Raw genomic sequence first — 12,566 nt, 5'->3', positions numbered from 1 at the left:
CTTTGTAGCTTTTTGCTCAAGCAGCAGGAGCATTGGTGGACAATGTTAGAGACTCCATCGCTTCACCCATACAAACCCTTGTGCCATTAGTGAGTGCCTAGTTGGTGATGAATGTCAAGGCTGTCAAGTCTGGTTGGGGCTGTCCTGTTGCAATGCCCAGCAGCACCCCAGGTCCAGAGGGCAGAAAGAAAAAGAGAAAAGCAAAAGAAAGCCAATCATGTGTGGGCTCCCCAGCTGAGCACTGGTACTTTGCTTCTGGTCTGTTCCCAGAGTCCCGGGCACCTAACTCTGCTCTGACGTTATAACGTCACTCTTGAGTGTAAGTTCTCTGATGGCAGACCCGAGTTATTATTTGCTGTCGGACCCCAAGTGCCCAGCAAGACAAGTGCCACTGAATGAGTAAATAGACCCTCAGAGCTAAAAAACATCTGTTCTCTCTGAGAGATTCCTTCTCAGGGAGGGAGGGGGGTGGAGCTCTGTCCTGGGGGAACTCGGTGTGCTTCGTGCTCACTGACATTCGGGCAAGAGCTGAGTCTCGATTTCTTCGCCTGTGACGTGGGAATGTGGATGCCTCCCAAGGTTGTGAGTGTGGAAACAGCGGGTGCTTAGAACAGGGAATAAAATCCGGGTTGAGGGATTAGATGGGCCACCTCTGCCGCCCTGCAGTCCCCTGTCCGGCGGTGCAGATGTCAGTGTGAGGGGCCCTACACCTGCCTGGCTGAGGTGCCCCCGGGCCGTTCTCAGCAGAGACCCTGGCAGCCCCTCCTGACGCCTTCTCACCCTCTAGGTGCCATGTTACTCATATGGGCAGAAGCTGTCCAAGCTGGCCATCCTGAGGATCGCCTGTAACTACATCCTGTCCCTGGCGCGGCTGGCCGACCTCGACTACAGTGCCGACCATAGCAACCTCAGCTTCTCCGAGTGTGTGCAACGCTGCACCCGCACCCTGCAGGCCGAGGGCCGTGCCAAGAAACGCAAGGTACGTGCCAGCCACGCAGGCAGCAGCCTCCTGGGAAGACAGAGAGGTGGGGACAGGAACTTGGGGAGCCCCTCACTCCCCCAGGCTTCCAAAGGGTCCGGTGAGCTCGGCCTTTAGGAGCTTTGCTGGGGTTCGTGCCAGGTTCAGGGCTCCTCAGGCCCCTGGGATTGTGTGTGACTCTACTCCTGGTAATGGGGCTGCTGGGTACCTGGGACAGTCACCCTGGGCCTGCGTTTGTTCATCACTCAAATGAGGAGGACAGCTTATCTCTGAAGCTCTTCCTGGCCTTACACGCTCTTAGGATGAATCCCCCACGCGACCCCTGATTGATGTCATATCAGGGTGAGATCTCCTGAACTGGTAACAGCCCAAGGGGGCCCTTCGGTGTGTTTTGGTAATGTGACTTAGAGCCCTTCGGTGTGTTTTGGTAATGTGACTTGGCCTGTGGGTTGCCTGAGGCCACGCATTAAGGCACGTGGTATTCATTCATTCATTCGTTCATTCTGAAGAGATTTACTGAGCCCCAGCCATGTGCCACGCTTGCCGGGCAGGGGTATGAAAATGATAAACATGTGGTCGCAGCACCCCTGCAGCTCACAGGATGCTCAGAGACCCTCTTGCCTGTGGATAAGGGCAGAAGAGTGTAGGAAAGGAGGCCCCGGAGGCCTGTGCTGGGGCAGGGGAAGGCCAGGCGGAGAAGGGACAGGTTACCTCTCCTGCCCAAGGGAGTTTGAAGGGTCATCTTTGTGTAAGTGGTGTTTGAGCTGGCATCAGCAGGACAACCAGGAGGTCACCGGGCAGATGAAGCAGGAACAATATCTGAGGCAGAGGGAACAGCCTGTACAAAGCCCGATGTGTCTGGAGAAATACGGGCAGGAGGAAAGGTGTCGGGCACAGCTACGCTTCCCAGATGGCCTAGGCTTCCAGCATTTCCAGTTGGGGGTCATTGCCAGGCAGTGCAGAGCAAGGCGTATGGCAACCCTCTGGATCTCTGTGCCCACGAGGCTAGAGGGAGAGAGACAGAGGGTGGGGCCCAGTCTGCATCCATGAAGAGGGTAGAGGTGGTTAGAGATGCCTGACTCCCCTGGGCATCCGGGGATGGGGAGCGGGGGGGAGCCAAGCGACTCTGGCATCCTCCATTCGTTCCTTCCTACCACCTCCTCCTTCCTTCCTGGCCGGCCCCTCCCCGCATCCCTGACATTCCTCCCCCAGCCCCCCCTTTCAAGGAGGCCCCTCTCTGGGTTCTCCAGGTTTCCCAGGGGCCCCTTCAAGAGGCTTCCAGCCAGGGAGGCCCTCTGTGGTCTCTCCTGCCCACAGCAGGGAGGGCCCCGGCATGTCCCCACCGCCAGCCACTGCCGCTGCTGCGGTGATGGCACGTTGGGATCCTGGGAACGATTTAATGTGGACCAATTAGATGAAATCTTCATCAAGTGGGTGAGAGAGGAAGCGCTACTGGCTGCTCGCAGGGCGGCTTTCCTCTGGAAAGTGACACGGGTAAATTAAGGGCGTGATTGATGGCTCCATGCAGCGCTCTGTGACAAAGGAGGGTTGTAAACTCTCGGTGAACTTCCCCTGGCATTCGGTGGTGGTCGGTCGGAGGTGTGGATGGGCAGGGTGGGCAGGCGCCATTTCCCCCATCTCTGCCCCTCATCCCCCCCTCCCCAAGTCCTCCCATCAGCCACCAAAGGCCAGAGTGCTGGGCCCCCCTCCTTCCCTGTTCTTTGATTGGAGCAAGTGCCCTGGGCTGGGGAGGAAACTAGATGCTTGGGAGGTGAGGGAAGAAGGGGGGTGGTGGGGTGACGAAGCTCAGCATAGACGAGCTTTTGGCTTCCCCTGAAATCACATCAAATCTAAGACACCTTAGAGACCATCTGGTCCAGCCTCCCCATTGTCCAGATTGGGAGACTGAGGTGTTAGATTGTGGGTAAGAGCATCAAACAGCCCTGAGTTCAAGGCCTGGCTCACCACCTACTAGCTGTATCATTTTGGACCCATTTCTTAACCTCTTCTTGCCTCAGTTTTCTCCTCAATAAACGGGGATGGTGGAAACATCAGAGATTTCCAAGGCCCTTTCTAGTCTGACTCTACAAGCAGAGGTCCTGCCTCACCTCTGAAGGGCAAGGGGCCCCTTGCATCCTGTAGCCCCTCCTGCCGAGTGGGCTGTCCTGAGGCTGCCATCTCCCGAGGACCATGCCTGGACAACCACCATTGCCCAGAGGACTTAGAGGGAGGGATGGGACAGGGTCTTGGAGCTGCTGGGACATCTGAGGCCTTTTGGGCCCTGTAACTGCCCTGGTAGATGATTGGCAGATCACAGCACCCCCCCACTCCTGGTGTGTGTGCCTTCCTGTATCTGTCCCCATGCAGGTAGGTGAGTTTCAGGGTGCCCTGAGGGATGGTCTTCAGTGACCCGCCCAGTGGCCCTGAGTGCCTGGGATAGGCCACCATTTTGTTAACCAGAACCAAGGGAGCTGGTGTCCCTGGAGACGCATTCCTTCATTTGTTCATACATTCATTCATTCAGTGTTTATCGAGCACTGGCAGTGAGTTCCGTGTTGGGCAATCCCATCCTGAGCACATGGGCACTGTGATGGGTATTTGCGGTGGGGCGGGCTTGACCCTCCCTAGTCCCTGTAGACAGGGCAGGTGGATGTGAGGCTCAAATCAAGCCCCTGTTGCCCCTCCCCTGCAGCCATTCAGGGCAGCCTGATGGTTTGGGGATGGGAGTGAGTCAGGCTTACATTCTCATGAAGGATAAAGAAAGGAAGAAACTAGAAAATATGCTGATGTAAGTGACCAGCTGAAAGGAAGTCCTCCATAAATGATCACCACCAATGCCACTGAGGGCGATCTGAGCTGTCCCAGAGAGCGTGGCTCTCTCACAGTTCATGTGCCCCAGAGGCTGGGCGACCCTTTTCCAGAACGCCTCCTTGACAGATTGTACTCAGTGTCCCCTGATGAGCTGCCTTGTCCCTCCAGACCTGTGTTAAGAATGCGATTTAAAGTGATCTTTACTTACCCTCTAGGCCCCAGGCACATCCTTTTGCCCATCTCAGCCCTTCCTTGCTGGGGGTGGGGACCCATGTCCCTTGACGGGTGAGTGCTCTATATCTGGGCCTCACAGGAAGTGACTTTGAGGGTCCAGGGTCCGTTTGGAAGCCCTGGTCGTGCAGAGAGGCCCGTCGGAGGCTGCCAAGCAGAGAGACAGGTGGGAGGAGTGGAAGGGCTCTGCAGATCTCAGCTCGAGCTCCGGCTGCAGCCGGAGATAATGCACATTAAGCACCTGGCTCTGGGCCATGTTTCCGCAGCTCCTGTTTTTAAAGCAGCAACTCCGGGGAGCTTCTGAGGAGGAGAAGGAAAAGCAGCAGAACTGTTCCACACCTGGGCAGGGTGGGCATTGCCGGACCTGTGGGATAGGAGAGGACCGATTTCCCACAATCTAGGGCACTGCCTTCCAGTGAATAATAATAATAATAATAATAACGGCAGCAGCGGCTACTAACACTGATGGCATAGCTTAAGCCCTGGTGATAAATGGCCAGCAAGTTCCTGCCCCCAGGTTTCTCACAGGCCGCGGGTTGCCCGGCGGGGAGGGATAAGTCCATTATGGTGCGCTGAGCTAAGGGCCCTACCAGACGCCTGGGCACCGATTGGTGACCCCGGGGCTGTGACTGTAGCCATGTGTGCCAGCTGGGCAGGGAAGGCTGGCTCTGCAAGGCCAGAGGCTGTTCCTCACCCTGTGGGTGGTCCAGTGCCAGAGGAGGCACTGAGGCTGGCGTAGCTCGACCGCGTCTTCTCTCTTCCTGCTGCTTTCTGGATAGGGGAGGCTTTTCGTGGTGATGGCAGGTTCGAGGGTAGCCGGACTCCTGTTGGGAAGAACATCTTGGGTGCAGACTTCTGTATTTTTGGTGCTGGGGGCCAGCTGAGGTGGCACATTGGTTTTGGGTTGGGGGGGTCAGTGGGAGCCGAGAGGGTTCTGTCTGGGTGGCTGAAACCAGGCCTCAGACAGGACCTGGTGGCACCTGCTCTTTCTGTGGTCTGTTCCGGAGCCCCAGAGGATGTGAGGCAGAGTCTCCAGCACCTGCTCTGGCTGGATCCAGCCCCTCGTGGGCAGGGTCTCCTGCATCCCCAGAGTCCCCATTGAGGGACACTGTCCTGTCTCTGTCCCCACCTGCCATGTACACAGTCACCCCCATTGGGGCTTTGGTCTCCCACTTCTGTAAGGTGAGTTGACCCCAGAAGTGACTTCTAAGGCCCCTTCTGGTCAGACTTTCCGAACTGAGGTCACCTCAGCTCCTTTTTCTGTCTAAATGACAAAAGGCGTTTACTCTCCCTTCCCCTCTGCCCATCACGGGCATTTCACACAGATCTGAAAGTTGCTCACAGAGACTGTTGGGACCCCAGTGCAGTGCACCCGGAGAATACTGATACTACCTGACGTTCTTAGAGCCCGGATCCCACGCCAGGCGTGGTGCTGGGTGCTTAGTACTTCTGACACATCACCCCGTTGACTCCTCCCGCCACCCCTTCAAGGTGGATCCTGACGTTGTCCCGGGAACCATGAATCTGAGGCTCAGAGGCCCGAGGAACTGGCCAATAGGAGAGGTGCCCGGGGCTCCTACCACTTCCCTGTCCCGCCCCCCGCATGGAAATAGGGTGGTGAGAGGAGGTCCTGTTTCCACATCCTCCAAGCCATGTTACTGAGTTAAATACCATGTGCTTTCAAAGCCCATGGAGTCCGTCTATGCTGGGAAAGAAGGGGGGGTGGGTGGGAAACCACCATCAAATTCCCTTCTCGTCATAAAAATGGATGCAATTTATTTTTTCTGGCATTCCAATTACATAGACGTTTGTCGCCAGCTGTTTGTTCTAACACAGAGTGTTCTCTCAGCTGTGGTTTCTCCTCTCACAGTTGACACCGTTAGTCCACACGGCTGGCAGGGACTGGGATGGAGGGGTCGTGGGCTGGGGAGCCCCCCAGGTTAGCTTGGAGCTGGCTTCCTTGGAACGCAGAACTTGGCCCTCTGCTGTTCCCCGGGTGGTCCCGAGGTGGGGGAGATACTGGGGCGCTGCTTTCCCCTCTCCTTTCACACTGTCTTCACCTCCTCCTCCTCTCCCCTCCTGACACGCACTCCCAGACCCCACCCTTCTCCCCACCACGCTGTGTATGAATGAAAACTTGGGGTCTCAGACAGTGAGAAAGAACCAACCTCTCATGCTCAGAAAGTCAGAGACGTGAAAAGTCCCCTCTGATGCTCTAACCTCCAGGGCACCTCTTTGAGCCAGGGTGTCCCGCTGGAAACCCCTTCAGAGGCTCGGTGGTCCAGGATGCTATAGGTGGGTGTTGAGTTGAGAGAACCCTACAATTCCTTTCAATTCTCTCTGGTGCTGTCATTTAACTTTAAGGCACATACAACAGGGAGACCCTTGGCAAGACCATGAGGTAGGGGAAGTGTAGGCTTTGGCGCTGGAGACCTGGGTTTGAATCATGGCACTGGTACTTCCTACCCATATGACCTTGGGTGTGTTACCTAACTTCTCTGATCCCCCGTTCTCTCGTGTGTAAAGTGTGAGCTTGTAAACCTTCCTTGCCACCTTGCTGGAAGGATTAAAGGAGATCCAGTATGAGAAAGGGCTGGCCTTTTCTCAGTGCCAGAAGGGAAATCTCATGAATTTACAGCCACGAGGTGACAACTTCATATGGAATCCCAGGAAGGATCATCTCAGGAAAGGGCAGTGCCTGGAATGGATGAATTACCAGACAATAGGCAGATAAGGGCAGATAGTTCTGATTGGGGGACTCCTGTTTGTCCAGCATTCAGGGCAAACCCCCTGGCCCTGCATCCTTAAAGGGGGGCGAGCACCTAGCCAGCCCAGAAATCCCTGGGCTTTCAAAGTTCACGGATCCATACCAAAGAACATGCATAACGTGTGGTTGTACATGGTAATAATGCTAATAAACAGACTCTCACCAACAATTGTGCTGACCGAGTGGGGAGTGCCCATTGCGTGCCGAGCACCTCCCATACTTTATCTCTACCCTTTATGCTAACCCCACAAGTTAGCACCACTTCCCCATTGCACAGAGGGGAAACTGAGGCCAAGAGAAGGGCAGTAACTTGCCCAAGGCCATGCAGCGAGGAAGTGGTGGAGCTGCTTTGAGCACGTGTCTCTTTGGTTCTAAACTCTGAGCTCTTCAGCTGCGCCCGGGCCCTGAAGCTCACATACCGCCCAGCAGGGTGGCCTGCGCCGGGGGACCCCCAGCAAATGCGGGTGCAGGGCCTTGTCAGGAGCAGGAGCTCTTATGTAAGCAGCCGGGCTGCGGCACTTGCAGGCTCCATTTAGCCGCGGGGAGCCAACAGCCCGCTGGGGGTGGCAAGGGGTGGGCCGGGCCGGTGTGTGGGGGGGTGTCAGCAGCCCCCCGCCCCCAGTGCCGCCGCCAGCGAGGCCTGACACCGGGTTAAGTCGCCCTGGCGGCCTCTGGCTGCAGCTGGGAGCGCGCCTGGTTCCCATTCGGGCGCTGTGGTTTTGATTAGCTGTTCCACAAGGCGGGCCTGGTGGCGAGGCCCTGGGAGCTCCGCTGGAACAGAGGGTCCCCCGCCCGGCCGCCGCGGCCCCCCCTCCTGGCAGCCCCAGACTCCAGATGTTCCGAGCGCTCGCTGGGAAGGCCTGCTGGCGCCACGGAGGGCAGAGGGCAGGGAAAGCACGCGAGCTGGAAGCCCAAGCACTCAGTCACCGCAGGCCCTGGCAGCCCGCCCAGCGCTCTGCTGGCACATTCCCCAGCTCTCCCCTGGCCATCTGTTCCCAAAAAACCCTTTCAGAGCCTCATCATCACTCAGGATACAACAGCACAAGCAGCTGGTTTGGAGGCAGCAGGGAAAACCGTGCAAAAGGTCCTTTGTGAGAGAGGAAACTCGCTTATGAATAACAGGGCTGGACGCCGTAAAAGTTGGCGGCTGGAATCCGTGTTTCTCAGGCGCCGCTGTTTTCTCTCGACTCTTTATCTCTGCTCTTTATTTGGTTTCCCCTTGTTTTCTTTTAATGGTGTTTCTTCCCCTTCTTGCACCAGTTGTGACTTTTCTTCCTCCTCTAAGGTGCCTGAAGGCCACCTAATTAGGTATCCTGGACGCTGCCGAACTGTTTTTTTCTTCGCAAAGCTCTTAAAATGGGAGATGGTTAGAAGTGACTGTTTTCATAAAACCCGGGCTGGAGGAGACAGGGCAGAAAGAAGTTGCCCGGGAGGGCACAGTGTGGGCAGGGTAGCAGAAAGTCGTCAACCCGGGGAAGGGTCGGGGGCAGAGAGAGTGCAGAGACCGCCATCAACTCATCAGAAGGCAGCACGGAGCCGCTCTGGAAGAGCAGTGGCATTAATGAAACGCTCAGCGCTTGGCGCCTCAGCTGATTGCAGTATGACAGGAAGCCTTTTTTAAGAACCGCCGCCACCGCCAGAAACTTCTGGGAGATGTCTGCCTGGAATCTGGGCACCTCCTGGGAGAAGTCACCGGGTGGCCTGAGTGGGGCCCTTGGGGTGTGCTGGGGCAGGGCTGGCAGCTGGGAGGCCAGCATTGGCAGGGGTGGGGAAGGGAGGGCAAGGTCCAGGCCACCCCCCTGGACCTCTGAGGGGGAGCTGAGAGTCAGGCCCAGGGCTGCCAGGTGGAGGTGGGGAGAGGGACACCTCCCAAGTGTCAGATGGACGCGACCTCATGGGGGGGGGTCATGGGGCAGGGGCAGGGGACTGGGGGCTTCCCCTTTCCTTTCTCAGTTCCGGCACCCCTTTTTCACTGCCTGCCCCAACACTGTCCCATGAGACCCAGAAGCTCGGCTGCCCCTCACCCCAGTAGTGGAAAAAGCCTGTCGTCCACATCGCTACGGGTGGCCGGTCCTCACAAGCTGAGGCTCGGGCTTTGGAGGGCGTTTCATCTGCGCTCTACTCAGGCCCCGTACTTCACTCCTTTCTCCTCTCTTCCCAGTTTCGGTTGGAGAGGTGGCAGCTCTGGCAGGACAAAATATATATAAGTTTATCACAATTTCAGGGCTATTAATCTCCCCGTCTGAAGGGCTGGGCATGGGCCGAGATCCCCCCTCCCTGCTAAGGCCTTGGTGGGCAGCTACCTAGTCTGGACTCTGAGGCTGGTCTAGGCTCTGCCCAGGGGGCTGCGTAGCTGGGTGGCCTTGCTCAAGTGTCGTATCCGGGAGATGCCAGCCTGACTGCCCACCTATCCAGGGGTCAGTGGCACAAAGGATGTGAAACTGTTTTGTGAACTCTGTCCTCCCTCCTGTGTCTCCTGCCTGGTGGGCAGCTACCTAGTCTGGACTCTGAGGCTGGTCTAGGCTCTGCCCAGGGGGCTGCGTAGCTGGGTGGCCTTGCTCAAGTGTCGTATCCGGGAGATGCCAGCCTGACTGCCCACCTATCCAGGGGTCAGTGGCACAAAGGATGTGAAACTGTTTTGTGAACTCTGTCCTCCCTCCTGTGTCTCCTGCCTGGGAAGTTGGTCCCCGTGGAGCCAAAGGTGAGGAGGGCCTAGGGAAGGAGGAGTGGCCGCTGGCCCCAGGCCCCTGGTGATGATGTGGGGTCCAACCAGTGACCAGAACTTGCTTTCCAGCCCTGGGGCTTCCAGAGGAGCAGTGGGAGGAGGAGGGAGGGCGGGGCTGCCCTCCCACTGGAGTGACCAGGCCTGTCCTGCCCACGGCCCAGCCTTGAGCCCCTGCCCCTGGCACAGTGGATCGCCTGGCACAGGGGGCGCCAGCAGGCCCTGGTCATCCTTTTTCTACCTGCCCCTGCAGACCGGAGGCTGGTTCTAGGGGAAAGTATAAATCCCTGCCTTCTTGACCTCCTAGTATAAATGTTTCTAGAGGGCGAAGGCACCTGCCTTCAAGGTGCTTAGTTCTCTGCCCAGACTTCACGGCCATCTGGGGCCTGGCCCTGCTGCCCAGCTGCTCCCTGGCTCAGTTCATACCCACCTGAGCCGCTCCCAGCAGCTCTGCTGAAAGCCAGGTCTGACTGCCTCACTCCCCGGCTCAGGACCCCGCAGGGGCTCTCCACAGGCCAAGGGTAGAGGCCAGACTCCCTTACAGGGCACCTGCGCCTCCCTCTCAGTGACCTGGCTCCAGCCGGTCACTCCCGGTGTCCCAATTTACACTCCAGCAACGCGGAACTCCTCGCCCAGAGGGGCTATTTTTGGCCTCTGTGCTCATGCTGTCCCTTCTGCCTGGAATGCCCTTCTACCCTGTCTGTTTGGCTAAGTCCTGCTCATTCTGGAAGGCTTAGCTCCTCCTGGAAGCCCTCCCTGACCCCTACCCCAGCCTCCACCTCAGGGCCCCATAGCATGGCCACTTCCCTGCCCTTACCATAGGGGTGTGTAGAGTCTAATTCAGGAGAGCATCCTATGATACAGTATGAAGTAAAGACATAGTATGTGATACTCTATTATGTGATATTTTAGAGCTCATTTTATGTCATTATATTATATTTTTAGGTGATATGTTACCTGATAAATTATGTGATATTAAAACTCTATACTACATTACATTATGTCACACAATGTGTGTTTAGTACACCTCTGTAGCTAGACTGTCAGCCCTTTCATCTTTGTGTCCCAGCTCCTGGCACAGAGGAAGCTGCCAAATAATGCACAGCATTCCTTCCACGAAAATCCACACACACTGGGGCTGAATATTCCTGAAGTGAAGGCAAAGACTCTAGGGAAGAGTGAACTAGGGGCTTTAGGACACAGACAGGGAAGTGCCCCTGGGCTCCCCCAGGCTCCTGTTTGGGGAGTTTGGGCTCTTGTTGCCTTGAATCAGTGCAGAAAGCTTTGCATTTCAGATCACAGAAACCCCTCTAGCAGCAGCTTAAACTAACAGGGCCCCTGTTTCTTACAGTTAGGAAAGGTGACGTGAGGAGACTGTTGCCTGGCTCCAAGGCTCTGGTGATGCTAAGGCTTCGGGCTTCTTTCTTGGTCTTTACCTCATGACTGCACAGTGGCTGCCACGGCACTGAGCACTTCATCCACACACTACATCCAAGGCAGGGCAGGGCCTCGCCGGGAAGAGCGTTTCTCCTCACCAGTTCAGTCAGTCCTGTCCAGACATCCCCTACCTGCCCTGAAAGAAGGGGTGCTGTCCCTGAAACTGAGGAGGACATTGGGGCCTCTCATCTGGGAGGACAGCAGGGTAAACAGCCACGTAGCTCATCCCTGGAAAGTTGACCCTGATTTTTGACAGAGTGGTTTTCTTCCCAACGGGGCTGACCAATGTCATAACCTCAACCACAGTGTCAGAACCCCATCTCTGCGAGTTTGCCTACTCCTCCCCCCAGCCCCGCAAAGTGAGGGCCAGCAGCCCTGTTTTCAGTTGACAGCACTGAGGTTCAGAGGACCTAGGTGACTAGGCCAGGCCACTGGTGACCTGGTCCCTCTGCACAGTGCTTTTCAGTTTGCAGAGCCTTCTCATGCCTCTTGTCCTCTTGAGTTTCGCAGTGACCTCCTGAGATCCACATCACTAACCATGGGAGCTAGGTGAGGAGGCTGGGACCCAGGGGGGTGAAGTCACTCAGTGCCACACAGCTGGGTGGGGCCGGGCAGGACCTAGGCTCATCCAGCCCCGTGAAACAAGCGCTCCTGAATCTAGACCATCACTGCCCTCTGTTCTCCCAAGGTGAGGGGGTCTAGCAGTGACGCGGGTCTGTCTCAGCCCAGCCACTCATGAGCTCTGTCAGCTCGGGCGCTTGCCTTCTCCAAGCTTCGCTTTCCTCATGAGACATGGATAGAAATGTCCATGGGTGAGGAGGGTTCAAGGAAATGATGGCCACGAAAGGGCCATGTCAACTGGGTGCACTACGCAGTCACTGGGGCTCCTGGAGGGCAATGCTGTCCATCTGGAAGGTGGGCAGAGGGACCTTGAGTGTCCCCTCCCCACCCAGGGGCTTAGACTGGGTGGGCTTGACTCTGTTGCCAGGCAGCAGACACCGAGTCTGTCCTTCTGCCCTGTGTGTGTGTGTGTGTGTGTGTGTGTGTGTGTGTGTGTGTGTGCACGGGTTTGTTGGGGCATCTGTAGGCACCGTCTGCCAGGTTCAGATGGAGGGCCTCCCACATGGTGGACTGAGTGTCTGGCACTGGGGAGGTGCCCGGAGGCCTTCAAGGGTTTCAGAACTTCCCCTCTCCCCCAGGGGTCAGGATCCACTTTGACCACCCACCCCCTCCATGTAACCACGCAGTGGTGCTTCATTTATTCAACAGAAGCAGAAAAAGATGAATTAAGCTTGAAGGACGCAGTACATTTATTTAAGAATAAACAGTTTTGAGTGTTTACTATGTGCCAGGCATTGTTTTAGGTGCTGGGTCACTTTGGAGAACAAAACAAAGGCCCCACCCTTTGGAACTCAGGCTAAACGACACAAAGGCCAGGCAGGAAAGCTCACGGGAGAGCCCTGCAGGACCTTCCTCAGAGCCCACTGTGCTTAGCTCTGCGCACAGTTCTTACAAGCCTGACTCCCGGGAGGCTCAGGTCGGAGCAGCTGAGCAGAAGCAACCAGGAGGCCAGCTCCTGGAGCAGGTGCAGTGACAGCCCCCAGAATCGCAGCCAGTGG

General features: G+C 56.7%; 1 protein-coding gene across 2 annotated transcripts in view; it reads left to right on the top strand.

Moving 5' to 3' along the window:
• Positions 1–12,566, top strand: part of ATOH8 (atonal bHLH transcription factor 8) — a 34,668-nt gene that overhangs the window by 9,956 nt on the left and 12,146 nt on the right. Inside the window, exon 2 of one of the 2 annotated variants that reach the window (XM_082426874.1) lies at positions 788–979. In XM_082426874.1, coding sequence (XP_082283000.1) covers positions 788–979 — 192 coding nt within the window. Of the gene's footprint in view, positions 1–787; positions 980–12,566 lie in introns of those variants that run through there. The other variant, XM_082426875.1, reaches the window with a different exon arrangement.

The sequence above is a fragment of the Balaenoptera physalus genome (assembly GCF_965194825.1).
Source record: "Balaenoptera physalus genome assembly, chromosome: 15".
In the NCBI taxonomy this organism is placed as follows: Eukaryota; Metazoa; Chordata; class Mammalia; order Artiodactyla; family Balaenopteridae; genus Balaenoptera; species Balaenoptera physalus.
Note: the sequence above shows the minus strand (reverse complement) of the source record. Positions and strands in the feature narration are given on the sequence as shown.